General features: G+C 40.1%; 1 protein-coding gene across 2 annotated transcripts; it reads left to right on the plus strand.

Moving 5' to 3' along the window:
* Positions 1-2,905: 2,905 nt before the first annotated feature.
* hyou1 (hypoxia up-regulated 1) lies at positions 2,906-26,582 on the plus strand. Of its 2 annotated transcripts, none has more exons than XM_084075253.1 (24): positions 2,906-3,101; positions 5,529-5,602; positions 6,063-6,156; positions 6,622-6,700; positions 6,879-7,033; positions 7,802-7,878; positions 8,002-8,183; positions 9,818-9,933; positions 10,734-10,920; positions 12,665-12,799; positions 13,305-13,387; positions 13,576-13,708; positions 13,869-14,056; positions 16,705-16,843; positions 17,502-17,559; positions 17,887-17,984; positions 18,863-19,030; positions 21,291-21,472; positions 21,574-21,661; positions 21,993-22,249; positions 22,367-22,451; positions 22,733-22,994; positions 23,305-23,415; positions 24,246-26,582. In XM_084075253.1, the coding sequence occupies exons 2-24, from the start codon at positions 5,536-5,538 to the stop codon at positions 24,293-24,295; spliced, it is 2,994 nt and encodes a 997-aa protein (XP_083931379.1). In that variant the 5' UTR covers positions 2,906-3,101; positions 5,529-5,535; the 3' UTR covers positions 24,296-26,582. The 2 variants fall into 2 exon arrangements, with proteins under 2 accessions (XP_083931379.1, XP_083931380.1); XM_084075254.1 differs by having other exon boundaries at positions 17,905-17,984.
* The last annotated feature ends 1,233 nt before the right edge of the window (positions 26,583-27,815 follow it).

Here is a 27,815-nt window from a genome sequence, read left to right on the forward strand (position 1 = left end):
TAAATGATGTTAGTTTGTTAATAATACAAATTCCGGAAGGGAGAGTCATGCACAACGGGATATTGACTGGAATAAAGACTCAAGCTTATTACTGTACAGTGTGTTCAAAATGTATGCAGGGGTCCCAAGCAGCTGTTTCCTCTCCAGTCAAAGGCACACACTCACTGGTTTGGTGGCTCTGCTCATGACACCCTACTGTAGTTGTGCTGGCCCGTCTAGAAAACGCTAAAAGTACCCCAATATCCTAGCCTGGCTCCAGACCATAGACCCCGCCCACTCACTGAGTGGAGCTTCACGCTTCAGTCTGATAATCAGGCTACCAATATCTAGGAACAAGGTATGTTTGACAATAAACACCTGAGATCGAGGCTTGTTTTTTTTGTTTTACAAACCTTTGTTTGTGTTTTTTTTTCAGAACACTCAACACACAGTCTACTGTCATATCAGCCAAATGAAAGAAATGACTATGGGACTGGATAGAACTCTCACACTCCATCCAAAGTGTAGCCTGTTTAATCTTTAAGTTTTTTTTGAAACAAAGCAATATCATATTTCTCTGACTGACTGTGGAAAGTTTCCCAGGGTCAGTCTGGAAGTGATGTCAGGCCATACTGTACATCAATTGCTGTCATGGTGTCACGTCATAGTGTATAGGTCTAGATCAGTGAATACCGGTATGTTTTTTTCTTTTACACATTGTGTGAGTCAAGTAGACCAGTGGTTCTCAAAGTTTTCATGTCAAGGACCCCCAAAATGTAATTGGCTGAGGACCCCCCATCTGAAAAGGTTTTGTGCCAGGGACCACCAGAAAAGAAAATGTATGTATTCATCTTTGATATTTTTAACATTATATCAAAGATTATATCATTTTCAAAAATAGCAGATGCACAAGCTGGCTGTGAGCTTGTACATCTGCTATTTATGAATAGCCAACATATAAGTGGATAAAGTGGTTAAAATGATTGTGATGCTATGTTAACTACTTTTGCTGGGGGTCCCAGGCCCCAGTTTGAGAACCAATGAAGTAGTAGACTATCACAGTGGCAATGATGACTTTTTAGCCATAATTACTCACATTGGTAATATGAATCTTATAGTAATACTAACTATAGTGGCATATTATACTTTATATAAACTGAAATAACTGAAAAGCATAAGATCAGAAGAATCTAGAATCATACAGGTACAGTGAAAGTCAGTACCATAACCACGCAGAACGAGATCTCATGTCAACCATGCCATGGAACTAAGATTTGTTTCGTTTTTTCCCCCATTAGTTGGTCAGGTAAGGTCTCAAACAAAGAACACAACTTTAAAAGACAACTTGGCCATTGGGGAGTGCTTAAACAAAGTGATCAAAACCTCAGCATTGGCCTTGGTATACTGTTAACTAAATACATGAAAAACATGAGAACCGACTCCATCCGAATGTTTGATTGTGTTTTTTTTTTTATGGGGGAGGGGGGGGTAGCCTACTTTTAAAAAACTTCTCATGATGAGTGTGTGTGTGTGTGTGTGTGTACACCACGCACATGACATGACCACACTGGCATTACAATATGTTGCAAGTTGACTCTTTCTCTGCTCCTGCTGTGCTGTGCTGATATGAAAAGGCATAAATCTTGCCAGTGATTGCAACTTGCAACCTCGATGGATACAGCGTGGACCCTCTGCGCAGGCGCAGAATCGTCTTTGTCTTGACGTGCATCGATTTCACGCCCATTCATTGAACGTGGACCAATCGCGTGCGGACAAGGGGTTCTGTCCTGCGTCACTCACAGCACGTGGCCCAATCACCGCCCAGTGCGTGGAGAGAGCTGGGCGGGGCTCTACCGGGTGGAGGGTCACCGCTGCTTTTTGACGACGTTACAGTCTAGATCCCATATTCCGGATGGACTATCGCGCTGTGATTGGCTAGTTGGTTGTCATGGCAACAAACAAGATACATCGCAACCTGATTGTAACACGCTGTCCATATATTATTATGTGTGACAAGGTTCTATTTTCTCTGTGGTTCATTGGACAATTATATTCTCTAACGTTGCCAATGTAGCCTTCGATCAAGACGATCATATATGTATTTTATCAATTTTGACATTCGCATATCTACGATATTCTTTGCCTCACCCCCCCTGAGTGTCCTGCACGTTCACCAGTAAATCCCATATTTCTGCGAACAAATGCAAAATATAAGGTGCTTAACCGGGTGCCCCAAATGTTAACTTGGCATTCGGAATCTTTGTGCACTGTATTAGTCCGTATTTTTCAATAGATATGTGTTTTAATCCCGTCTGTGCATGAACGCAATTTTCCCCCTCGTTTACTTCCTGTTTAAATTGAGTGTAATACCGGTTTTCACCGGATGCGCCCCGTCACTGCCGCCCATTGAGGAATACAGGGAACTTCCGACTGAATCCGACTCAGACGGAATTAAAACACATATCTATTGAAAAATACGGACTAATACAGTGCACACTGGTTCCGAATGTTGGGTTAACATTCGGGGCTACAGGGTCAGCACTTTATATGATTTTCTTGTACATTTAAGGAGAAGTACGGGCTTTCCGCGCGGATGTCCAGTGAGAATGGGGGGGGGGGGGGGCAAGACTATCATAGATACGAAAGTAAAAGTCAGACTCGATAAAATACATATATGATCTAGTCTTGGCAAGGCTAGGTTCATTGGACGATTATGTTCTCTAAAGTTGCCAATGCGTGTATGAGATTACACGCACAGCTGTCAAAATAATTAGTTAAAAAGAATGACATAACATGACATCCTCGTGTCAGTGGTTGCCTGACAACCAACCACCCAATCATAGCACGGGCCGTTCACCCGGGCAATGGGATCGAGACTCTCTACCTTTCCCCCTTTGCAGCGGATCGGCAGTGGATCCAATGAGATCACGCCGCGTTCCGGGCCCTATGTGTGAGAACAAGCCGGTGATCAGAGGAAAATATAAACTACAGAGGCGTTGTGTGTGTGAATGAGAGACAAAACCAAGGGAACTAAAGCCGGAGAAACACGCTTTAGTTGATTAGTCTGAGTCTCTGTCAGCCACGCGCCGAGTTGCTGCTCCATCTGGGCTGGTTAAAGAGAGGTAAGTTGTGTCATGTGTCACTCATGTATTCTGACTGATGGCTGGGAGGCAGCAAGGCTATAGCTAACAGCCTGTCAAACTTGTCATATATAGGTATGATAATCAAGTTGGTAGGAGTAGCTTCATTCTGAAAAAGGAGCAACATATGTGAATGAGATGACCTTATTGTCCAGCAATGACTGAATTTAATATATCAATGGTGTATTCATCTCTAATATAACCATTTAGGGACTTCTCTAGCCTTGGATGAAGACTATCATAGATGCATTTTATCGATTTTTACTTTTGCATATCTATCATAGGTACGAAAGTAAAAGTCAGACTCGATAAAATACATTTATGATAGTCTTGATCCAAGGCTAGGACTTCTCTTTGACGAGCCAACATGTACAAGTTGTTTCCAGAAACTAAAGAGAGTGCTCTTTGTTGTTGAATGGCCAGATTTCACCTGTGCAGCCATTAGTGTTCATGCCTCATTGCTAGAAGTATCCATGCTCAGAAACATGCAGAAATAGCCTGTTGTTCAACCAGAAATACACATTAACTGATTGTTATGCATTGTGTGTGAAGTCAACCCAGTCTGAGGCTCTGGCAAAGAAATGCCTTTGTCTCCTTATAGATCAAAAGAGATGCATTTATTATCCTCCTGTTAAAAATAATTGCAGTGTGTCTGCCTGCCACAAGTTGTAGGTGTTAAAAACAAATATTACACACTTAACAATGGCATTAATGCCACGTGTTTGGAAACTGTATACACCTCATATGCTCAATGGGTGGGAATCAGGATGTGGTCCATTAAGTGTAGTGCACCTGGCAGGTTGCCCAACCGAGGAACTAAGATCCTCATCCCACTTAAAGTTAACCTAACTTTTAACTCCAAAGAAAGAACCAATATGAAGGACACAGAATAGTGGTGAGAGATCATGACTTACTGCCATGATCTGTTCAAATGCCCCATGCAAAATGTTTTGAATGATTGGGTAGGGACTAGGGAAATGGAAAATGGCTAGAGCCTTCCAGCCTATAGCTTCATTCATGGACAGGTTAGTGAGGCCAGTGAGGCTGCCATAACTGGAAGTTTTGACTTGAAGTGAACATTTTTGGTCTGTAAACAGATGAGGAAACACCATGATGTGTTTTTGAAATAATATACAGATTTATTTTTTCTTACACCAGGGAAATAGTTTGATTCTTAGAAAAATGAATTAAATTGATGCATTAATTGAATCAACTAGCTAGGCTATTTAATGTTAATTGACATATGAAAGTGAAATAGATGGTTGTCAGACAGCAAACCAGAGAGAGACAGGAAACCAAGGGCACAGGGGGACCTGAATTTCATATCTGTCAGCATTTCACTGTTCAAGCTGTCAGTGTTGCAGAAGCAGATTATTATACTTTTTTATTTTATTGAAATCTGGCACATTTAACTGGGCTGAGGCACCAGTCACCCCCAGCCACTATGTAACCCTTCTGTAATTACACATTCATGCAGACTGTCCCTTCCTGTGGCTTCTAACATTGTGTTTCTCCTGACCAATGCCAGTTATTTTGGTTTGATCCTGATTTTGGAGAGTTCTAGACCACTTAATTGTATTACCAATGTTTTGACTTTTGACCAATATTTTGTATTGAAATCAATTTGGAAAAACCTAGATTTACATAAAAAATACATAAAAAACGATGGATAAAACATGTAAATTAACTACATTAAACTTATGTGAAAATTACTTAACTTAAATTATACAATGAACAGCAAGCAAATAAGTAAATATAAAAAAGTCACATAAACTGAACCTTAACCACTTTTTTAGATTATTGTAGTTCTTAAAATAGGATACTTGCAGCAGCTCCTGTGTGCTGGTTTGAAAATCAATGAAATGTAAGTAAATACTGAGTGAAAGCACGCTGCAATAGCAGTTGCAGTAAAAGTCAAAGCTCTTTGATAATGACAAGATGCGAGCTTGCTCTATGAAACTATTTTTCAACCGTTTCAGCAGTGACACTGACACACGCTTTGTTTGATTACTTCAATTTCACAATATCTGGCCAGTAGAATTGGCCAGTCATGTTGTCTTAGCAGAAAGAGTGTTCCTCTAATCCTCTTCAGTTCAATGGCGTGTCCCTGGACAGTCAGGGGGTGGCCTGGGGTGGCACAGGCCACCCACTACTGTGCCATACCTGCCAACATTAGACTGTGACAAAACAGGAGATTTTACACAACCACGCCCCCCAGGACATGCCTCCGAACCCCCAAAATGGTAATTAAAGCTATTCCATCGTATCTGTGCGTGTGCGCATACATGCACCTGTCTGTGTGTACATGCACACCCCAATAGGGCCACCGGGATCAAAAAAGTCTGTACACGACACTGCTTCAGTTGTTACTGAAGAGAATGAATGATGGATTTTGTTTTTTTATAACAGGTTCATCATGAGGAGAAAGCTGCCATTGTGTGCTCTCTTCTGTCTGGTTCTGGCAATGTTGCCTTCTCATACAGGTAATGGAAATAATCCTATACGTCACAATGCAACAATATGTCTTTATACTGAATTGATCCTTATACACTGTGTTTGATGTGTTCATTTGATTTTGTTATTTGCAATTGCACACTGACTGAATCAAGCAAGTATAAGCAAGGTGGACAGTAAATATCAGAAACAAGTTACTAATATGTGCAGGAGAAACAGTAAAACATCTCTTAATTGATTAAGCACCACAGTGTATGAAATGAAAGAAATACAGAAATTCAGTATACAGTAGGTGTCCTGCCCAAAAATATATGAAACATGTACTTTGTAGATATTTCATCGTTAAAGCTGTCAATGTCAGAAGCAGGCTTATAAGATAGATAGATCAATTTTTTTTTATCAAGTGTATTTTTTTAGAGTTGATTCTAGGATGCCCATGTCTCAGGGTGACATTCTCTGCCTAAAACACAGTTGTTATCCTCTTTGCAGCATCTGTAGCAGTCATGTCTGTTGACTTGGGCAGTGAGTGGATGAAAGTAGCAATAGTGAAACCTGGTGTGCCAATGGAAATTGCTCTCAACAAGTGAGTATATCTGTTCCAGTATTCTAATCTCATTGCATACTATTTGACTGTGTTTGACCAGCTGTCCTCACTGTGGATTACCTTACCTTGAACCTTGAAGTTTGAATGTTCAGTGATGTGCTTGCATGCAACTTCATCTCATAACTTAGTACTTAGTACTATAACAGTAGTTTTCACACTTACAAGATTTTTCTGAAATGTTCAAAAATAGCAGATGTACAAGCTCGCAGCGTGGCACGAAGTGGCGCTGTGAGCTTGTATATCCGCTATTTTTGACCAGCCAACGCAAAAATCTGAAATGACACAGATGCTTTCCCGGCTTTAATGGATTAAAGACAAGTACTATATAGATGTTTTTTATATGTCATACTTTATATGAATGCTCACATTTCAAAAGCAAGCACAGTTGGTTGCTTGTACTTGTACTTTCCAAACTGCCTATATTGTAAAGTGTCTTCTGTACAGGGAGTCGAGGAGGAAAACACCAGTAGCTGTGTGTCTTAAGGAAACTGAGCGACTATTTGGAGATGGTGCATTAGGAGTGGTGAGATGGTTTCTTGGATTATTTGACACGTTGAAAGCTCAACTCCACTTGAACTTTCACCAATGGAAGGATTAGTTGCACAATGAATATACGGCTCCACTCAGACAAATGTGACAGTAATCTTCCTAACAATCAATGTCTTTTCTAATACATTTTGTCAACGTGCCACTATTTTCAGTCTGTGAAGAACCCCAAGATCGTCTATAGGCACCTTCAGAGCCTACTGGGCAAGAAGCACGACAACCTCCAGGTGGCACTCTACCAGAAACGCTTCCCTGAGCACCAGCTGCTAGAGGACCCGGCCAGAAGCACAGTTTACTTTAAAAACTCAGAGTAAGTCTTTCATGCTGTGGTATAGCATTCATTTGGACACCGTATGGACTTAGAGGTTGTATGGAGGTGTAAACAGGGCAGTGTGTGAAGGGTCACAAAAAAAGTGTGAATATCTTGTCATTGTTATGCTCTGAAAATCTCAGATTATGAAGGTAATGAAGACCCTGTCAGCATGTTTAATTAGTTGAGATGCTATGATGTGACTTTTGTTATTTTGTCCATTAATATTTGACTTTAGGAAACTATTTACATACAATATACATACAGGGCTTGTGTGTAGAATGCATGTGTTGGTACTTCATTAAACTGTGTTCATTGTGTACAAGGTTAGGCTCAGGCTGCAGTTTCTATAAAGAGAGATGATATAGACTTGAGTTTCATGCAACCAGTAGGAAATGTGAATTATGTTTTATTTTCTCCTTTATGTACAGCCAACTGTTAATAAATAGTTTAGTTTACATCCCCAGAATACTAAGGCTACTAAGTAACTGAATTGCTAAGGTTTGAATGGTTTTATTTCTAGTCTGTTTAGTGGTTGGATGTGATGCAGTGCAACATGATCCAGCCTGCTCCCATCTCTATCAGATGATAAGACTGTGCTTACTTCAACTGTGACCTTGCTCTGATGAATGCAAATATCAGTCTAAAGCATTTACATAATGATTTCTGCAGTGCTGCTTATGTTTAAGATCAGCGTTAGTGTGCATGGACACTTTTTTGACTGGGTTGGACTTTCTTTATATGACTTGATGTTCTTATTTCTGTCAGAGAACTACAATATACCCCTGAGGAACTCATCGGGATGGTCTTGAATTATTCTCGTGCACTGGCTCAGGACTTCGCAGGTCAGTTTGCTCATTAATAGTGAAAAATATAATTTTGCACTTAACATACAAACGTGTCAAGCATGTAACATTGTATGCTGAGTTTATTTTTCTTTTTTTCTCCCCTCTCTATCACACTGACAGAGCAACCAATTCAAGATGCAGTTATCACCGTTCCAGCCTTTTTCAACCAGGCAGAGCGTAGGGCAGTCCTGCAGGCTGCTGAGATGGCGGGTCTGAAGGTCCTTCAGCTCATCAATGATAACACAGCCGTGGCCTTGAACTACGGAGTCTTCAGAAGGAAAGACATCAACAGCACAGCTAAGGTGCTCATTCACAGTAACTGTTAAACACATGAATTTATATTTATTAGGTTTACTGTTGACAATAAATGTGGTCCAGCATACATGGGGATTACAATGATGGTTATTCACTAGTGGTGATTAAAAAGGAAGCTTATGATGCCTGCATGTTCATAAAAATTATGTTCTCGGTAATATAAATCAGCATCTTGAAAGCTATTTAAATTTTAATTCACTACTTGTAATAATAATATAATTATTATTATTATCATCATTATCGTTATTATTATTAAACAATTGAACCCCAGTGTGTCTATTCTGGGCATGTCATAATAGTCGAACATTCAGCAAAAATAGGCAAACATTTAGCAAAAATAGCAGATGTACAAGCTCACATAGCTTGTGGATCTGAAGGAAAAAAGGAGGGAGCCAAGAATAGACCCCTGGGGTACCCCTGTCAATGAGGGATCAAAGTTTTAAAATGCGTCCTAAATAATAACGTAGCAAATTAATAGTCACTACGGCACAAACAATGGTCATTTTAGGACTATTCTTTCTTTAGTGATGTACTTGTAAAGTACGTGTACATGTCATGCATTAAAGGTCTCAGTCGCCAAGACTGATTTCAGTCATTTGGATTCCATGGAAGCCAGCTTGTCTTCTATGGAAGCATGTTGCTCACCAAAAATAGCCGATCTACAAGCTCTCAATGCGTCTGCGACGCATTGAGAGCTTGTAGAAAGGCTATTTTCGGTTATTTTAAGATTAGAGCATTTGAAGTGGTCAAACTAGCAATATGTTCAGAAGAATCTTCCATAATATCTTAATCGTCTCGGATATTTAATATAAAAGCAACGGTTAAAGTTCTTCTGTGCAGATTTCCAAAAAAAGACTTTTAGCAGCCTCTGCTGGTCATTACCGTCACTGCAGGCCGTTTCTTTATTACTGCGTCACCCAGAATTCCATTCGTTTTCACCGGAAGACGGAAGTGTTTCACAAAGCGTTCTTTTAATTGTTTTATACGATCTGTGGATCGTTTCTCTTAGCCAGTGGAGCATTAGTTACCGTGAGCTGTGCTTTCTTTTTCTGTTTTTTTTTTCGTTCTTCAAATCATACAATCTCTTAAAATCAGCGTGAGTTTCCTTTTGTTATTAGCGCGGTAGTTCCTGGCCAAACAGGAACCTGGTGCATTTCCGCTTCCATTTTCCGGCCAGGTGACGTCATTTTCGAGGGAAAGTCATGCTAGACAGCGTTCAATAGAAAATATATAAATAAAAGGCTTTCGGGGGTGAAATTCATGGAGTGGGTGTTGTGAAACATTTGCCACTCACAAAAGATATACAATTTAACTTTAGTTTTACTGAAAACGTTACCTAGTATTACTTTAAAGCCTGAATCTGTGAATTTGTGTTTTTGAACCCGTTGGCAGTATGTAGAACAGCAGGACCAACATTACTAAAGCATCCTAATTTTACATATTGTGTTCATCGTTTAGGAATCGGCGCTTGTGTGTGTGTGTGTGTGTGTGTGTGGGGGGGGGGGATCCTTTCACACTGTTTCACAAATCGCACATTAGGTTTTCAGTCGTGAGATAAAATTTAGCTTTTATTCCATGAGATGTACTTGAATGATCTGACGTGAATATTGTTCCCTCACAGAATATGATGTTCTATGACATGGGCTCAGGATGCACCACGGCCACCATCGTCACCTACCAGACCGTCAAAACCAAGGAGTCAGGCACTCAACCCCAGATGCAGATCAGAGGTGTAGGGTGAGTCCAATGCAGTCCATGCACCCAAAAGGTCACTGCATCATTTGATGACAGCAAAACTATTTTTACATACTACATGTAATGTACATATTACATTACATGTGACAATCCCAATAGCCTAGCTTTTCACTGTGTTTGGAATGTATGCATGTGTTATATGAATGCATGCTGATACAAAGATAAAGATGAGAGAAGCATGTTGTGAGGAAATGAGTGTAAAAAGAAAAAACTAGGATGGCAACTTTTATTTGGACTTGGAATCGTAATTTGAAGAGATCTGTTCTGTGTTCTCGAATACTGTACGTTTCAATAAGGAAAAGATGTGGGGGGGAATCAAAACGCAGTCCAATCATTTGGTGAAGCAGTACTCTTGTAAATCAAAGATGTCGAACAAAACCGAATTATGCCTATACAAGTAATTGAAATAGTGGCATTTTCTATGCGAGATGTGCAACCTAGTTGGGTAGGGGTGCAAAAGTTTGGCATGTGAAAAGTTTCAAAAATATCTTTAAAAATTAAAAACATTGTGGAAATAGCCGATCTACAAGCTCACAGTGAGCTTGTAGGTCTGTTATTTTCAAAAAGAAATTGCACGATGAATCAAAGTATAAATAGGACTTAAGTGGTTAATTGATTCGTTGATGTATGATTTAAAAGAATATTTAAAAAAAACGCACTTCTCGATTATTTGATTAATCAAAAAACGAATCCATATTCTATGGATTAGTTTAGTTAGATCGCCAAGAAAATAAGTTGCAGCCCTCCTAAAGTGTGCTGCTCTATGTTTTGTTGCCCCCCAGGTTTGACCGTGGTTTGGGGGGCTTCGAGATGGACCTGCGTCTGCGGGACCACCTGGCCAAAGCCTTCAACAGCCAGGGGAAGAGTAAGAAGGATGTGAGAGAGAACCCCCGTGCCATGGCCAAGCTCCTCAAAGAGGCCCAGCGGCTGAAGACAGTGCTCAGTGCCAACGCTGAATTCATGGCACAGGTCAGTCCAGTGAGACGCGCCCAGTGATGGGAGAAGTACTCAGATTTTGGACATAACTCATTAAAATCGGGAAAGCATCTCTGTCATTTTAGATTTTAGTTATATATATACGAGTGTGTGTGACACGATTTTTCAAAAATAGCAGCTATACAAGCTCACAGCGCATCACTTCGTGCTGCACTATGAGCTTGTAGATCTGCACATTTTTTTTAAACGTGACAATTCGTGCAAATCTTTGAATATATATTTTTAAAGCAAACATTTTGAACTCAAATCTTTGCTTCTGAGGGGTCCCTGGAACAAAATATTTTGAGATGGGGGTCCATGGCCAAATACATATAATTTTGGGTGTCCTTGACATGAAAAAGTTTGAGCACCACTGATATAGCAACATAAGTTTTTCAGAAAACTGTTAGGATTTAGAAGACATTTGTAGAATCGGCCTCAGGTCTTAAAAGTAAAAGTAGCAACTGTTAGGCCTCTGGTCTTTTTTTGTTGTTGTTTTGTTTCTGCTTCTGTGTAAAATGTGTCTAAATATTGTGTAAAGTTTGCCTTGTCATATCTTATTATTTTGTTTAAAAACAATTAGCATATTGTTAAAAAAGGAGGGGAAAAAAAGTAAAAGTAGCAATAGCACAGTGTAGAAATACTCTATTACGAATATTTCGTAATATAATATTTCCCATCAAACTATTAATCTGGTGATACCTCATTCATATAGGTGGATGCTTTTATCTGCGGTAAATTATTGACTTTGTCTTGAAAGATTATTACATTGCATTATACTCTGGTTATATTCAAGTTCTGTGTGGATGCAGTAGTCATGACACAGCAGCTGTTTAAATTCATGCAATTTATTTTAAATGCTCCCGGTGTGTATGGACCTTAAAAGTCCTGCACTCATAATATTACTTACCACTTAAGCCCTCTTTTATACACAACGTGTGAGCTTGTAGATATTCTTTTTTTTTTGTGGTGCCAACCACTCCTACATTTGACTGTGTCCGTATGTCCGTCCGTCCGGATGTCCGTCCGGATGTCCGTCCGTATGATTGGTCAAGCTTCACGTGACACGTGACAATATGTTGTCACGTGTCACGTGTCACGTGACAACATATTGTTGCTGATGGCAACACAAGGATGCAACCAGTTACACTTTCAAAGGCACCACTCTCTTCACACTGGGTGTAATTCTTTTTTAAACGGTACAAGATTTCTTGTAACTAGTAACTAAACTGTCAAATACATGTAGTGGAATAAGAAGTTCAACATTTGCCTCTGAGATGTTGCGGAGTAGAAGTATCAAGAAATAGAAATACTTGTGTAAAGTAATACCATGTCATTGTACTCACACACAGTACTTGAGTAAATGTACTTGGTTACGTTAGATCACTTGACGCGCCAAATCTCGTCTTTCTCACTCCGTTTCATGTCTCGATCTTCTGATTTCTTGCCAGTGGGCTTTCTCACATTACACATCAACAAGTTTCTCATCTCTCTCACATTACTGCACGTAGTGTTTGACCTCAATTCAAGCTATAGGGTGTGAACACGTGTAAGGGGACAACATGTTTTGTTTTGTTGCTAACATTCCACACTAATAGTGGTTTACGCACGAGACAACAAACTCTAGCCAAGTAGAGTTACAAGGGGGATTTTTTTAATCACAAATACAATATGAAAGGTGAGACATGAATGAAACGTGAAACTTGTTTGATATAAAGAAAATCTGTCTTTATTCCAGGTAGAAGGACTGATGGATGATATTGACTTTAAAGCCAAGGTGAGCAGGGCTGAATTTGAAGAGATGTGTGCGGACCTTTTTGAGAGGGCGGCCCGCCCTGTGCAGGATGCCCTAACCTCTGCAGAGATGACCATGGTTAGTACCCTCAGCACCTATTACCATTTCTATAGCACTAAATGTCCCACACGGTGGAATAGAAGTCATTATGAGTTTAAAATGTTTTGCCATGCATTAGCCAATACAATAAATAGCCAATACAATAAAGGCTGAGTGCCGTGGTTTCTTTTATTCATTTTTTTCCTACCAAAGAGCACCTGGTTTGGGTTTTCATTCATCTGCCAAAAGACGCGCTACTATCTCAGTTTTTTCATTATGAAATGTTATTGAGGTTATTTTAATGAATTTAATGAATAGGAAAAGGTGTTTTAAAGTGTGTGTATACGTGTGTGTGTGTGTGTGTGTGTGCGCGCGCGCAAACACACACACACACACACACACACACACACACACACACACACACACACACACACACACACACACACACACACACACACACACACACACACACACACACACACACACATATTATAATGTCTGTCTTTGTGCTGTGAGTCTGAGGCCTGTCCATTTCCTCTGACAGGATGAGATTGAGCAGGTGATCTTAGTTGGCGGTTCCACTCGTGTACCCAAGATTCAGGAAGCGCTGCTCAAAGCTGTGGGGAAGTAAGTGTCGAAAAGAAACGCACACCATTGAACAAAACGGTGCACTGATCAATGAAGCACTTATATTTGAGGACACACAATCTTGATTGCTCATTATTTGTACATTGAAAATGATATTCAGTGTCCCTCTTAACAGTTCATTGTGTTTGTGTGTGTGTGTGTGTGTGTGTGTGTGTGTGCGTGTGTAGAGAAGAGCTAGGGAAGAACATTAACGCAGATGAAGCAGCAGCTATGGGTGCAGTGTACCAGGCTGCTGCCCTCAGCAAGGCCTTTAAGGTCAAACCCTTCTTGGTCCGAGACGCGGCTGTTTTCCCCATTCAGGTAATAATGTTTTAATTTACTGGCTGATGCAATACTTGTATTCATATTTATTTATTATTTTGCGATTTGGTAATCTGAAAAAACTACATGTTATGAGTAAATAAATGCATTTTATTTAGCCATCCCTTATTAGTCCACCTTACATTCTTGCTGTGACCAGGTGGAGTTCACTCGTGAGACAGAGGAAGAGGACGGCACCAAAAGTCTGAAGCACAACAAGCGCATCCTGTTCCAGAGGATGGCGCCGTATCCCCAACGGAAGGTCATCACCTTCAACCGCTACAGTGATGACTTCTCCTTCGACATCAACTACGGCGACCTCAGCTTCCTTGGCCAGGAGGACCTCAGGTCAGATACATGTTGGATCTGATCTATCGCCCTCTAACACCCCATGCTTTCTGAAACCCTGAAACCCTATCTTGAAAACGTAACGTACTGTCATGTAGTTAAGTGGTTTTCAACCTTTTCAGGCTGCGACCCCCCCAAAATAATCTTATTTGAACTGGGGACCCCCCACCCTGACAAGCACTTGGAATTGTAGGAGTTGAGGCATTTCATTTAGTTTGACTCGGTTCCACAGCATTGTGAAAATAATGTATTTCAAAATATTTGCCTCTTTCTTATATTATTTGACAATTTGGCCAATGTTTGACCAGTTTTTATAGTATAGTTTGTTGATTACTTTTGATGCAGTAATGGTCTTTTTTCTTCCTTAAATTGTCCTTAACACATTCAATGCCAGAGGTTAATCTCATAATGTACTCACCAGTGCCAACGTTTCATTGTTTTTTTCACGTCGCCATAGACCTCGTTAAAATCCTTAAAGGACGACTTCACCACTTTTCAACATATCTTCATATAATAGGTCCTCACTAATGCTCATGATAAAATGGTAACATTTTTTTCTAATCAGTCTGTGTCTCAGAGGAGGGCTGTAGACAGTTCAGAAACCCGTCTACCAGTGACATCATCGATGGGGAATCCAAGCTAATAGAAACTGCAGGCTTTGTATTCCTGGAAAGTTGCAATGCAAAAATAGATCCCATTGTTCTCGCCTTAACACATCGACTGCCTAGATCGAGTTAACTCGATATTAGTAATCCAGCGCTCGACTGCCTAGATCGAGTTAACTCGATATTAGGTATTTTCATTGGTTTCATCTGTGATCGCGCGGGTCTGTTTACTTTTAATCATCACTTTCGTTTTCCATCTACGTCACACTCACCCGAAGCTGGATGTAAAAAAAAAAATTCATTTCCGGGTCACATTGTTTTTCTCCGGTCATTTTCGTCCAGAATAGAGAAAAACACTTTTTTTCACACGCTATAAAATACAAAGGGAGAGCTCCCCTTTTATTTTCTTTGGTCCGAGTGACGATCAGGCATCGTCGTCGTGTATCACACAAGGGGCAAGTCTTAGATATTTACGATGAGGCCGACACGGAAGCTTGTAAATGGCCAGAGTGGCGCTGTTTTACCCTGCACCGACCTGCGGTGTCAGAAAGAATTTATTTTAACGCAAGTGAATGGGTTTTTTGACAAACTTTAGACTAGATTTTCTTACTGTAATAAAAAATGTCATAAATTCTATATGCTTCCAGTCGCTAGTTTAAAGTCTCCTTTCAATCATCAGGATATGCGTTTTGCTAAATTATGGTCCTATTTATTATAAAATTGACGATAAAGTAGGCTATTCTCTAGGAGGGGCGAGATGATTTGATTGACAAGCTACACAACCAATAGCATTCATTCCCCGCCCCCCGCTCTTGATTGACAAGCTACCCAACCAATAATGCTCTGGTCTCATTCTGACGCGTATTGAAAGATGGCGGACCTAGTCTTGGAACAATCGGCTTCATTTTCGGTCTGTAGAAAGCAGCGGAGTGGGTTTGTCCATCTCATTTATACAGTCTATGGTATCACATCGTATCACAAGCCGATCAGAGATTGTCGAAGACAATCACATCCGGTTCATGTTGTTTCACTGTTTGAGCCTGGAGGGAGGGGGGGGGGCGAGTCAGCGAGTCATCGAGGGTGTCATTTTGCTGCGCTCTGCTGGTCGATCGTCGTATGTGTTCAAAATCATGGGAAAAAGAAACTTAAATGCATTTAAAAAAGAAAACAGAGAAAACAAAAAAACACGCAAATCGCTGGCAGTCAAGGGGGTAAATTTGGAATAAACTCTGGCAGTCAATGTGTTAATAAAAATCGGAATAATTTTATAAAAATCTTTTTGGAAAAAAAAATCCTGCCTAACGATGATGTCACTGGTAGACGGGTTTCTGGACTGTCCACAGCCCTCCTATGAGACACAGACCAAGTAGAAAAAAATGGTACCATTTTATCATGAGTATTAGTGAGGACCAATTATATGAAGATAGGTTGAAAAGTGGTGAAGTCGTCCTTTAAGATTGAGCTCTAAACTGTTTGTAAACTCAGCGGAGATCCTTCTCCGTCGCCCAGTGAAAATCCCATGCAAAACGGTTTATGTTAAACAGTGATCAGCGAGGAGAAAAACTACAAACGAGAAAATGGCGTTTTAGTGTGCGCTTTAGAATGGAGGCTCCCGGATAATTCCGTTTCCGGTGGTGCTACAATGAAATGTGCCGTATCAAAAATTTAAAAAAGTGCAATGTGAACTTTAAAAAAAAAAAAAGAAAAAACACCACTTTGCGTAGGTCTACGCGATTGGCACGTGGCGGCTTTAAATAGGTTTGCGTAGGTCTGCGTTGCGTAGGTCTACGCGATTGGCAGTCAATGTGTTAAATTGTCCTTAAATTGTCACTTCACTGTCATCTGGGGACCCCCACAAAATCATGTGGGGACCCATCTGGGGTTCCAGACCCACAGGTTGAGATCCACTGATGTAATTGATGAATGTAACTAATAAAATGACAGATCCGAATGAAAGAAAATCATTTTGTAGTTTCATAAAATACTAAATATGGTGTATCTGGACATAACGTAGAACTTCTTTGCCCACTGTTTGTCCTGTAGCGTGTTTGGCTCTCTGAACCTAACCACCGTCAAGCTATCAGGGGTGGGCAGCAGCTTTGAGAAGCACACGGATGCAGAGTCCAAGGGAATCAAGGCCCACTTCAACATGGATGAGAGTGGCGTGCTTCTGCTGGACAGGGTCAGTGGCTCTGTTTGTTCACATTTTAACCTTAACCACATGAACCCTAGCATCCCAATTCTGGGCATGTGATAATAGGTGAACATTCGACAAAAAAGGGATTTGGTGTAGACTAGGGCAAAAAGGAGGGGACCAAGTATAGATCTGGGGGACCCAGGTCTATACTTGGTCCTTGGTCTATTTGGTCTACTTGGTCTATACAATGTATAAGGTTTAAACAAGCAGTTCACCCATTTTCAACCATAACTTCATATATTTGTCCTCACTAATACTCATAAGATGGCACAATTTCCCTCTACTCATTCTGAGTCTCATTGGTGGGCTATGGACAGTTCAGAAACCTGCCTGCCAGTGACATCATCGATTGGATTCCAAGCTAATAGAAACTACAGCTCTTCTCTTGTTGGAAAATGTCATGCTGAATTGCATAAATTACCATTGCATTAAAAAACTAAAAGTTTGAGTTCTTGTTTGAAATGACCAAACCTGCCTACCGATGATGTCACTGGTAGGCAGGTTTCTGAACTGTCCACACCCCCTTAATTTCTTAATTGAGTCATAATTCAAGGACTTGAGGCAGAGGTTAAAATCTGAGGATGGGAAGAAAATTATCTTAAAAGCTTGAACTGAGCTTTTAAATCATGATTTTAATCTACAGGTTGAGTCCGTCTTTGAAACTATTGTCGAAGAGAAGGAAGAGGAATCAACATTAACAAGTAGGTTTGGCATTGATAACCTCATCAAACTGTAAGAACATTGTTTCAATGACTTTCCCCCCTTATTTCCACAATTTCTTCATTTCCACAAACAACAACAAAGAAAGTATTTACTATATTAATTGTCAGGTTGGAGATTTTTGCTTGTGCCTGTTCTAGATGATTTGATTGTAGTGGCCTTTTTAAAAAACAGTTTAAATCTACTAGTTGCGCTGATCAGAGCTGATCACACAAAGCTTGTTCAATCAAATCCGGATGTTACGTTTGTGAGGCCCCTTATGGCAATTTTAATATAGAATAAAGTGGTTACAACATTTGTTTTGATAGGTCTTTTTTCCCATTTAGAACTTGGAAACACCATTTCCAGCTTGTTTGGAGGGGGATCCACAGAACCTGCTACTAATGTGACTGAGCCAGTCCTTCAGGTAACTGCTGCTGTGTTCTGCTTTTGTGGAATAATGCTTTTACATTGTGCATTGTACACAATTTCATTCATTTCGAATGGGTTGATTACTCATTCTTATGCCTACTAATGTTTGTTCTCATTGTTGGTGCTGTATGTGTTTATTTTCACCATATGCACACAACCCCAGGACCACAATGGAAACAAGCCCCTAGGGCTTTTTGTGTTATCCTTTTAACAATCATTCAAACTGTTAATAAAGTATTCAATTAAAAAAAAAAAAACTCAGTAATAGAGCCTCTTAAAATATATTCCTTTTCCCCCCCTTTTTTCCGTCTCTTTTTTTTACCCCTTTTTCTCCACAATTTAGTCCTTATGCCAATTGATTCCTCAGAGACAAAATGAATGTTTGCTCTCTGTAGCTCCCTTTTGCATATTTATTTTTGGTACCACCTGAGTGGGCTGAGCGACATTTCGAGCACACTGCTCTTCTTTAGACACTGAGTTTTGAAGTTTGAAGTTCATCACCTGCCTTTAAATCAAAAATGGATGTGCGGCCTCTATTGATCCTCATTACATGCCAATTGATTCCTCCCCGAACGCATTTCTGGGTGTAGTCACTGGTGTTGTAACCTACTGGCTCACCTGCCAGTGAGGAGCCCCCACCGGGAGGGTGTAGAGCCTTCGGCCAACTCCACCCGCCCAACACTCTCCGCTAACAGGTGCCGTCCCCCGGCTAACCACTTGAACCCTATATACTTTGTTGACCGGAGTCCCTGAGGGGTTTATACTAGGCCCCCTCCTTTTTCCCTTTACACCATATCTCTTTGCCCAAAATTGCTTATGTGCAATTTCATATTCATCTCTCTCACTCTAAATCTTTTGTGTATTTATATCCAGGATGAGGAGGAGGTGCCACCGGAGTCTGGAAAAGAGACAAAGGAGGAGGCCCAAAAGGAAGAAGCTCCCCAGGAGCCAGAGGCAGAGGCTGCAGAGAAACCTGCAGCTGAAGAGGCATCGCAGGAGAAAACGACTACAGAAGATCCGGGCAGCAAGACTGAAACTAAGGTACAGAAAATTAGGTTATCATAATCATATGCAGGAAATGGTTGGGGTAGAGGAATGTTCAGCTTCACCTTATCAGATGAAAGCTATGTTGAAAAATTATATAATTTAGCCAGCATCTTAATATTTTGTCTTGAATGCACCTGCCCTGTAATTCTGTATGCAATGCATGACCATACAAATGACTACAGGCACACTACACATTTGTTTATTGAGGATATGCTCATTTTCAAGCAATTCGTTGATATTAATAAGTAGCCATTAAGTATCCTAGTAATGTGCTTTTTTCCTTGTTGAATCCTCAACCACTCAGGTAGCCACTTCTGTTAACAAACTGGTTATTTGTGATTTAACTCCTTTTTAGCCGCATGCTGAAAAGCATAGCGGCTCTATATTCAGTCTGACTCTGACCCGACAGATTTCCGACATGTATTCTATTCAGTCTGACTCTGATCCGACAGATTTCCGACATGTATTCATGTTTGCGACACTTTTTTTGCGTGATTGGCTGTCGTTTAAGCCAATGGGCGCCCTCGTCCTCCCAAGCTATGGGACTAGACACGCCTCTCTCAGTGGATTCGTCTGAGCGCTAGCCGAATTTGGCTAATAGTTAGCTTGTATGCTTGTATGATGTTTAGGGTTGCCAACCGTCCCGTAAAATACGGAATCGTCCCGTAATTGAAAACTAAAAGACGCGTTCCGTATTGAACTGATACGGGACGCACTTTGTCCCGTATTTAAGGTCGGGGAATCAATTTGGTTTTTATTTGAATGACAGGGCGATTTATGAGCTGCCCTGTCTCTCTGCTGTGTTACTGGGAGAGTGGGAACGCAGTGACTGCCAGTGAGTCAGTGTTGCCAAGAATAGTGAGAGAAATGAGCAAGGCGACCTACAAAAACAAGGCAAAAACAAGGAAAAAAACAAGGCAGAATTTGTCCACAAGTTGCAGGAAATAAGCAGGCTTGGCAACGCTGGCTATAATGCCATTGTCTGGGAGTGTGCTCAGGAGCTCATTGGCTCATTACTCAAAACACGACCAATGACAATAGCGCTTTCACGTTGCTAAGATACCTTCTGTGCGAGCCGGAGCTCAGCTGTGCCTTGTAGACAGCGTCAGTGGAGATGTTTGGAGCAAAGCAAACTGTAAACTTTTTAAAGTAGCCTATGTCGGCGTATGTTTTCTGTGGTCCATGGTGGACTGGCTGACATCAGACAAACAGCATGCCTCAGGAGAACAACATACCAAAAATATAAGAACCCAAGCACAAGTGTCACAGTTCTTCATGAATGAAACATCTCCTGAGATCGATTCTGTATGGGATATTACATATTATTTATCTATCTATCTATCTAGTATTTCTATTTACCTGCCCTGGCAGCCTACATATTGGCTGCTGATGTGGGCATAGTCTAGGCTATTTCAGTAGACTAATATGGTTGATTGCCGTCGTGTTGTGTTAAGTTACACAAGTGGCAGAAACGGTGCTTTCTGATTTTCACAATACAATGTAATCCACCCGCGTTTAGTTCAGTATTATAAAAGTGTTCACCCAACGCGTGTAACTTAAGCTAATAGGTTAACAACAGTCTCGAGTCGGTCTCAAACAGTCAGGGGGGGGGGAGGGGGGAGACAAAGACTCGGTCGAGAGAGGCAGAGAAATGCAGACGATGCATCTCATTGCACAGAGGTGCGTGAGCAAGATAAGGATTTAACTTCATTTAAATCAGCACAGTGTAAGCACAGTGTAAGTTAATGTCCGCTGCCGTCAGCGCCATCTTCATAATAGATAAATATATATTCATAACAGAATAATAATATTAAAAATATTTAATAAAACAAAAAATCGAAAATCTTCTTTTCTTTTTTTTCGGATTTTGGGCCTAACATGATGGCAATAGTCGGGTTCGGGCCGAGCCCCGGGCCGGCCCAGTCGGGCCCAGTTAGGGCCGAGCCTTCATTTTCAGGCCCGTTGAGAACTCTATAAATGATTAGTAGCCTTAAAGCTACTATTTGAATACTATTATCATTTTGCCTATACTGTGTGGCTCGCTGTGCATCACTCTGATTGCATCTTTCATTCATTCTGCAACGTGTTAATTGTCCATCACCTGACAACCATTAGCTGTCTTTTGTCATCTTCATTTCTTTATAGTTAAATGTTGTGTTGTTGACAAGATTGGGGCCAAAAAAGCCTGCGGCATGCGGCTTTATTATGACTTGTCATTCTTGTTTTTAAATAATTTGTACCTTTGATCATGAAGGAGGAGAAAGAGGGTGAGAAATCCGAAACGGCTGAGGCGGAAAAAACAACAGAGGAGAAGGAGGTAGAGAAAAAGGAAAAACCTCAAAAGAAGGCCAAGATCTCTGAGGACATCACTGCGGAACTCGTCATCAACGACATTCTCAACCCGACTGCAGATGAAATCACTTTATCTACGAAGAAGTAAAATATTTGTCATTTTCGTGACTTTGAAACTAGCTTTAATGACTTTCTGTAATAAGGCATGATGGAGGGTTAGTATAATAAGCTTGGTGTCTTTTCAGGCTGAAGGACTTGACAGACAGAGACTTGCAGAAACAGGAAAGGGAAAAGACCCTGAACACTCTTGAGGCTTTTATCTTTGAGACACAGGTAAGATACCTCAACTAATCATCAACTTATATCACATGGCTGGTGCATGCATCGACTCTTATCAGTGTCTCAGTTCTTTACCTTTACGAAAGGAACTTACCAAGGAAAACGCCCAAGGGCAAAAGAAAACATCTATGAATGATATTTTCCAAAGACCATTCAATGCAAGGAAAAACAAATAAGTGTAAAACCAGTGAAAGCTCTCAAATAAAGTTCAGTGCTCTTCTGCCAATTATATGCTCTTACCTTATATTAATTATATAATGTGGCAGCTCGCCCTCACCAAAATCCCATCTTGATGATGTATACATCCATCTTTTCTTCCCTCAAGGACAAGATGTACCAGGACGAGTATCAGTTTGTTGTGTCGGAGGAGGAGAAGGAGGAGATCACAGGCAAGTTGAGTGAGGCCTCGGCCTGGATGGACGAGGACGGCTACTCGGCCACCACCAAGGAGCTGAGAGAGAAGCTGTCCGGGCTGAAGAGCCTGTGCAAGGCCATGTTCTTCAGGGTGGACGAACGGCGCAAGTGGCCCGACCGCCTGGCCGCCCTGGACAGCATGCTGAACACCTCCAGCTTCTTCCTCAGGTGGGGTGAGGAGGAGGCGTGGGTGTAAAGTGACGCTACACTGGGGAGAAAAATGGGTTTTGTGGTATTTATTGTATGTAATATGGGTCAATGTTTTTGTATTCATTCTCCCTTCAGGAGCGCTAAACTGATCCCAGAAGACGATCAAATCTTCACTGAAGTTGAGCTGAAGACGTTAGATAAAGTGATCAATGAGACCACGGTGTGTAGTAAATTTGTAAAATCTCTATACTTTGTTGCACAACTGTGTCGCTCACCGAAAATCAGTTACATATGGCGAGCAACACCATATCCTTTATCACCAAATATCATATATATCAGCTTTATATATGTGCATGTTCTACAATGTCTAGGCAGCATTAGTTACGGGATTATAGTGGATTAGGTCGGTCTTGTGTTTTGGTGTTCACTGTTGGTGAAACTTAAAAAATGCACAGAGTAATTAACCCCTGACCTCTTCCCTCACCAACTACGGCCGCCCAGACGTGGAAAAATGAGACAGTGGCACAGCAGGACAGTCGCTCCCCCACGGAGCGACCCATCCTGCTGTCCAAAGAAATTGAGGCTAAACTGGGACTTCTCGACCGTGAAGTCAACTACCTGCTCAATAAAGCCAAGTTTGCCAAACCCAAGGTCAAGGCCAAAGCCAAGAACAGCACCAGCTCCGACAAGACCAGCAAGGCCAATGCCACAGCCGAGGAGAAAGTAATTCCTCCTGTGGAGGAGAGTGCAGGCAAAGACAGTGGTAGGTGGAACAATAATAAGCTGTGTAATTTACCTTGTAATGTGGCCTTTTTTCTTCTTTCCAAAATCTGATATTTGGTGATATATATCATAATATGATAATATACAATATACAAGGTGATATTTGATCCTTTTATTACAATTCAGTGTTGAGAAAGTTGATTATTTTGATGCTTGCTTGTCACTACCAAAGAATGGGCTAATCAAGTGTATGCAGTTTTCACAACCGCTGTAGGCATTGTGCAAAATCATAATGGTGAGAGAGGGAGACCTTTTTTATTGTTGAACTGAAATTGTTTGTTTTTTATTAGATAAAACGGAGGAGGTGAAGCCAGGTGAAGCCCCTCCCACTGAGGAGACTGCTGCAGAGAATACAGAGTCGTCTATTCCATCAGAGCCTACAGAGGAAGCAGAGAGTACAGGTAGGTCTGCTGTGCATAGAATCAGTAGGTCTTCTACACAAAGAAACTGAGAGTTTGGAAGTAGAGCTCTAACATTTCAAACAAGCTGACATTTAAAACAATCCTAAATCAGTCTAAACTGTCATTTACAGTGTGTGATAAAGTGAAAAGATAAAGTGTGTGAAATGGCAACAAGAAATCCATATATCCAAAGTAAAAACATCAAAACATAAGCATGTTGCATTGACATAATGTACATTTAGTTTTTCCCCTTGCTACTATCTAGGAGGCCTCTAGAAATGGTACACCACCAGTTCCTCTAATAACAGACATTACCATAGCAACTGCTTACTGCATAATAATAGCTCAGATTTATATAGCGCTTTTCTAGTACCCAAAGTCGCTTATAGGAATCAGCACAGTGAAACCGGTAAACATGCTCTGGAGCTGTTGTACCTTGAAATAGAAACAGAAAATCTACACATTTTATTTTTTTATTTTATTTTAAGAGTTAACTACTTCCTAGCCTGGCATTCCTTTATTTTTAGCATGTCATTATAAGTGAATATGTTCATTTTCTAAATAGTCCCAAAATGTCCAAAGCTTTCTATCAATCCATGTTACCTATGTGATTAGCTGGCAAAGTCTTCTGTTATTTATACATTTGTATGAACATTTATTTATGTCTGTACTGTAGTAGATGACACTGAGTATGAAGTAGGTTTTAATTGCTTGATTAATCATCATATTTGATAGAATACTCATTTACCAAACTAACAAATAGTTGCTGTACTAAATTATCTACCTCTGTCCCATATTACATATTTCCCATTTCTTGCCCCCATTTGTAGGACCAACAGAGAAGGCCCAATCTGAAAACCACATAGAAGATGAATTATAACAGCTGGAACTGAAAAATATTTCAATATATTTATTGACAGTGTATAAATGTTAAAGTTTCCTTCTCCCTTTGTTTTGGTTTGTTTTAATTACCTTATTTGTTGAATTCCTGGAAATTCATTGGATGATATTGGAGGCCAATCAGCTTATCTACTTTTTTTTTGCCCCCTTTCTTCCTACACTGTAAAATTCTGAGTGTTAATTTAGCTCTGAGTGTCCAAAAGGAACCAAATGGACCCATAAGGGTCGCTTTGGTTCCATTTATGCACTCACGTAGTTAAAGTAACACTGAGGATTTTACTGTGTATCCTGTGCTTTTCATCTCTTTCCAATGTCATTGATGTTGTGACATCACGGAGCACTTAGACTGCGAGGATGCAGTTCACTGAATTAGACCCAAAACAGCATCAGTGCCATTATCTTATATTCTGCCCCAATGTTCAAGACATGCTACACTCCCACATGTAACTTCAATTAACAAGAAAGGCACAGTCAGCACAGTGCAAATCTCTGCTAGGAGGCATGCCTTAATAATATTGATGTATGTAGTGAAATTTCTACCCACAATCATGAGAGTAGCGTGTCTGTACCAACTTCTTCCTGGGATGTCCAGATGACATCTCCCAAAACATGTTATTTATAAATCCAGCATGCTCTTTGGGCAACTCTATGCGTCTGTGATTTCAAGGCGGCGCTGTATTACGCTATATTAGTGTTGGTGCAAGCTTTGCTGTGTATCAGAACTCTGAACTCTGTAAAAGTGGAATTAAGGCTGACTTAAGACAGTTCAGACTGAGTTCAATGTGCGCGGACATTAAGACTCGTAATTTGTTTTTTTGGGGGGGTATGTTGTCACGTTTATAAATGTATATTTTGGTGTTATCTAATGTCGGCTTATCCCAGTAAACTTGCATGTCTGCGATTGGCTAGGTCCATTACATCCCATAAGCTCCAGGGACAGGAGCATAGTAATTGGCTAAACTGGTGGGACACTTAACCCATAGCCTGGAGGGACTAATGCTCTGTGTTTAGAAAAAAAAAAAGAAGAAAAAGAAAAGACACAAAGATATTTCATAATTGAGGTCCTTGACCTGCTGTCAATGATAAATGGTGCACTTATGTAGTGCCTTTATCCAAAGCTCATTATTCACCCATTCATACACATATTCACACACCGACAGCGGAGGAAACAATGCCAGGGATCGAACTGGGAACCAGAAATATGATGCTTATTGGCCTAGTCGTGTGCAAGATTGGCAGACATGCATACACACACTCATACAGGGCATGATCTTCTGGCGGAGATAATGACTGCTTGACATTTGTGCACTTATGTGATATTTACAAACATAACCAGCATAAACAATAATAATAACTTTATTTGTATAGCACATTTCAAAAACAGGTTTACAAAGTGCTTCACAGACATAAATCTATTACAACCTCAAATGTATGTAAAACTTATGTTTAAGGCACTTACCATTGTTTTTTTTAAAGCGAATAGATTTGGTTGGAATCACCTTCAGTCCGTTCAAATGTTAAACAGTTGTGGGTAACAGCTTTTCTGTACAGGTTGTCAGACTGCAATTCCAGTAAACTTGAAACATTAATACCTGGAGTTCCTTCATTCCAAAACCACTGGACTAACCCTATAGTTCCTCACATGGTCACACACAGTGTTTAAATGACGGATGTACAGTATCAACTGGTCTTAAGTTACAGTAAATTATTTTCCTGAAGAGTTGTTAAATATGGCCATATTATGCAAAAGCCAGGGTACTCATATTGTCAAACCCCAAACTTGGCCAAAAAAGATCCTTGAAATTATAATTCAAATTCATATAGCATTTTCATTTTTCAGTGTGTTTCATGTGTAGCTCTCAACTTGTATCATTACTCCCTGATTGGCATTCAGATGACCATTTTGAGAGCTTGAATGTGCTGCACTGATGATGGACAAACCCCATGTTTTAGTTTCATAAGCTGCTAAAAGGCCTGGTCCGTTCGCTGTTCCTTACCTCAACATGCAGACATTGTCCCTTGGCACAGATCCACGTCACATGTTGAAAGCTCTTAACCTCGGTCAGTAGGAGGAAAGTGGACAACAACTTGGATTGGTAACTAGGGTCAACTGTGTTCTTCTGAGTGTGTTTGTGTGTGTATGTGTGTTATGTATGTGTGTGAGTGCGTGCATCGCCTGAGATAATTTGAAGAGGGGAACTGAAGCAAAGAATAGGGAGATGACAATATTGTTTTGTTTCTAAACTGTTAATAAAATTCTTTTTTTATTTGGTTGTCCTGCAATTTAAATCATTTGTACTGTATTTTATATGCATTTTTCTGTCAGGTTAGTTGCTGTTGTCAGGCCATTATAGAGTTAGATGTCCCTGTAGTGCTGCCCTGCAAGGTATTTCTTAACTTTTAACTAATTTATTTTAACTGACCCCTGAGAATAAAGAAGTTTCAGGATTATCGAAGTTTACCCAATTCACAATTGCTATTATCATTGAAAGAGATGTCATGTCAGGGGGAAAAAAAGGTGTTTGGGACATTGATATCAGCCTAAACTCTAAACGGCATGGCAGGTATTACATGCTGTATGACAAACTGTAGTGTTGCGTAGAGTTGTTTTCAAGAACTTGCATAAGTTGCACTAGCATTTCTTACAAAATGATTGCACATTTGTCAACAAGAAAACTTTTGAATGTCCGCTTGTGCTTTACTTTTTTTTATATTAAGAATTATTATGAGCTATTATGGCTATTACCTGATTTGTGTTTTTTTTTTAAGAAAAAACACTGCGCTCCCAATATGCCAAACAGTGACCAGATGGTGAAATATTATTCTCTGAGAGTGTGGTTAATTTTTTTCCAGGCTCACTGCTCTTGGCAGAATAATCAGATGTTGGTGCCTTGCAGCAGCAAACAACTTTACTGTATCGATTATTTTCCTGAGAGGGAAACATATAGCCTTTTTATTCATGAAGTCAAAATCAGGCAGATAATAAATTCTGTGTAAATCAGCTAGAATAGCATGGCATTGAAGAATGTTTGCTAGCCAGCAGTTCACTATCTTACAATGTAATATATAGATTATCAGCAGGGAAAACACCAGCTTAATGTATGTCAACAACAGCCTTAGAAGCAGTGAATGATATATGGCAATACAATTGAATGTTAAAAAACTTTTTAAATTGACTCAATTTAAATTGTATTTGTTAAATATGTAACAATTGAAGAAAGACCAGCTTAAAAACGTACACAGACAGTATATATATTCTTTTTTTTTATTAAAAACATCATATGGAATTGTTGTGCCAATTGCTATACCAATTGTGTGAAAACTGACAGAAATTGATTTTCAATAACCCCTGATAATTCACCATAATCAGTAAAAGTAATCTTCTCTCGTAGAAATAATGGTAATACCGCTTTTTAGTGAGACCCACTAAAAGCATGGCCCTGCTTAGATTTCACAGTGCTTAATTTCATTTCCCAATTTCAGAAAATAAAATGATAGAA

This window comes from Gymnoscopelus microlampas (genome assembly GCF_963454915.1).
Source record: "Gymnoscopelus microlampas genome assembly, chromosome: 12".
In the NCBI taxonomy this organism is placed as follows: domain Eukaryota; kingdom Metazoa; phylum Chordata; class Actinopteri; order Myctophiformes; family Myctophidae; genus Gymnoscopelus; species Gymnoscopelus microlampas.

Bases quoted from the DNA above. Each gene is read 5' to 3' on its own strand.
- hyou1 (XM_084075253.1), top strand. From the start codon at position 5,536: ATGAGGAGAAAGCTGCCATTGTGTGCTCTCTTCTGTCTGGTTCTGGCA. The intron at 7,034-7,801 runs GTAAGTCTTTCA...TATTTCTGTCAG, and splicing joins GTTTACTTTAAAAACTCAGA to AGAACTACAATATACCCCTG. The intron at 10,921-12,664 runs GTCAGTCCAGTG...TCTTTATTCCAG, and splicing joins ACGCTGAATTCATGGCACAG to GTAGAAGGACTGATGGATGA.